Source organism: Poecilia reticulata, linkage group LG5, assembly GCF_000633615.1.
Source record: "Poecilia reticulata strain Guanapo linkage group LG5, Guppy_female_1.0+MT, whole genome shotgun sequence".
Classification (NCBI taxonomy): Eukaryota; Metazoa; Chordata; class Actinopteri; order Cyprinodontiformes; family Poeciliidae; genus Poecilia; species Poecilia reticulata.
The window spans coordinates 3,368,277-3,370,764 of record NC_024335.1 but is presented as its reverse complement, the minus strand read 5'-3'; the positions used below and the strand labels follow the sequence as shown (position 1 = coordinate 3,370,764).

Sequence of the window (2,488 nt, the reverse complement as noted above, 5' to 3'; positions counted from 1 at the left end):
ACATGTAGAGGGAACATATCGGGCTGCTTTAGCTGATGCTTAGATTAGGTTTACGGACAACTGGAAAATAAATTTCCTACCATCCGGTCACAACAGATGGTTGGCGTGACTTTCTCTGTGTGTGTCGAAGGTGCCACACAGAGAAATTGACATAAAAGCTATAAATGGCTGGGAAAAGTGAGAGTTAATCTATAAAACTGACTGAATATCAAAATACAGACTAAAAGCTGGAGCACAGAAATTTTTATGTTTCTTTATGATTCTGCTATGTATCATTACATTGAAAATAAATGTTTGTATAATTGTTATATATTATACAGGTTAACTTAAAAAGTGAGGTGCTAATGTTACAGGCTAATTTTCAAGCCTACAGAAGAGTAATTGTTAAAGCTGCACAAACATGAAAATTTGGGACGATGTGAATGTCCAATATTATTACTGCTAGTCCGACAATATTTACCAATAATTTTTCAAATTTTTTTATCGGATTACTTCATTAATCGTAAGAATAATTGAAAGATTACTTGACTACTAAAATAACAGTTTACAATAGCACTGTTTCCTCCAATCAACCAACCTCATCCATAACGGCCATCCAATATTTGTAAAAGGGTTTTGAATAAACAAAAACAGGACGTGTCAATCCATCCCCAACAGATGCGACGCGCATCGCCTCCTTCACCCTGTTCAGGACAAACAGGCGTGCCTGATCAGTGGAGCGCAGTTCTTTTTCCAGGTATATTTCAGGAAAAAGGGCGGTGCTTTCAATCCACAGCCAGTTCAGTTGATCATTTAGCTCAATCTCAACATCAGGACAATGTCCTGTGTAGGTTTCCATTTCCCCTACGTAGCGATAGTTGTAACATTCAGGAAACATGTAGTAGCCCCACAGCTGATTCGGTCTCAAATTTTTACCCTTCCTCAGGGTCTCTTGCATGAATTCACGAGCCACAAGTTCAAATTCTTTTTGTGCACCTTTTGCCACTTGATGTACAGTCCACTCAGGGTACTTTAAGAACAACAGATATTGTGACTTCACTCTATAGATAGATTTGTTATGGCGGTTTCGAAACCATAAGGGGTGCCATTGCTGCCAGTCAATGACAGTCAGACCTTTAGACTTGGGGTCTGGTATGTATGTGTCTAGATCCTCTGTCATTTTTTTTAAGTGCTCAGAGAGATTGACACGTTGTGGAAGAGCCCCATTCACGTCTACATATTTATGGTCAACATAGGGATAAATCCCGAGGTGGTCCTTATAGAACGTTGTGAGATTCTGCTGGGTAAAGCCCTGAGTGGGGGATGACACTATGTCAAACTGGTCTAATGATAACGTAACATTGTAGTGTTTCCCACACTCCTGAGTGGGAGCGTTCCAGATGAAGAGAACTGGCTTCTTGGAGTGTAATGGCCAGCTTGTCTGCTTTGTGTCTGCTGAACCCAAGACTATCCATGATGTAAACAGAGCAAGGAGAAACCAGGACAGTCGGTCAACWGCTGAGAGGAAAGAGGGGAATACAGTCTCCATGGTGGTTCCTGCTACCTTCACTCCTCTGTTTCCAAAAGACACAAAAAGATGTGACATTGAAAAACAACATTTGACAGAAAAATCTGTGTTCTCTATATTGTTCGATTGTCTAACATAAAACATTGTCTAATATAAAACAAACAAAAGAAAATCTGAATTGGGTCACTTCAGGCTGCAGTGTGAACGTAACCTTTGTCAACGACAGTTTGCTTCTTTCACAAAGAGCGTTCACTCAGTCATGTTTCTTCAAACACAATATGACAAAATGATCATGGAGATAATGTCCTTGGTTTCTTACCATTTAAGATGTAAAGCAAAGTTGAATCAGACACTGCAGGGAATCAACCCGAGGGACAGCAGAGCAAAACAAAAACAAAATAAAAAACAAAACAAACTAACATAAACTTTTTAAACAAATTAATGCTCAAATCAAAACATCTCAGTTCCATTTCCTGTTTCAAAAATAAACAAACTTTCTGCTAATTTAAATCATGAATTGTGAAAATGTAAACATAATTAGAACACTAACTTCCGAATTCTGTCTCGAAAACTGCATTAAATAATTATTTATTACCTATAAAATATTTTACTATTCCTAATAAGAATGTGCAATANTTAACTACAGGTAAAATAAAGGTCAATAGGCCAGAATAAGTTATAAATTTTAAAACTATAGTTAGGCTATTTCATTCAAGTCATGTTAAATTTCAAAACTAGCTTATTTTAAATATATTTTCTTAACAATGCCCATAAATCAAACAGAAAAAGTCTCTTGGAGGTACCCTCTAAAATGCACATGGGGGTGGCCATTTTTCATTTTTTACTCACGTCAAACTTTAACAAACTTCTCCTCAGGAATTTGACCTATCGGCTTCATTCTTGGTCAGAATGCAGTAAAGGCATAGGGCTTTAAAAGTTATCAATAAAATTGACTTTTCATACATGTTGAGGGGGTGTGGC

The 2,488-nt window shown here is 37.3% G+C and overlaps 1 protein-coding gene across 1 annotated transcript in view; it reads right to left on the bottom strand.

Annotated features, from left to right (window-relative positions):
- Positions 1-1,940, bottom strand: part of LOC103464614 (hyaluronidase-1-like) — a 15,988-nt gene extending 14,048 nt beyond the window's left edge. The window contains exons 1-2 of the mRNA XM_008408834.2: positions 1,827-1,940; positions 578-1,553 (exon numbers count right to left, since the gene is read on the bottom strand). Coding sequence (XP_008407056.1) covers positions 578-1,528 — 951 coding nt within the window. The 5' untranslated portion in view covers positions 1,529-1,553; positions 1,827-1,940. The remainder of the gene's footprint in view (positions 1-577; positions 1,554-1,826) is intronic.
- Between the last annotated feature and the right edge of the window lie 548 nt (positions 1,941-2,488).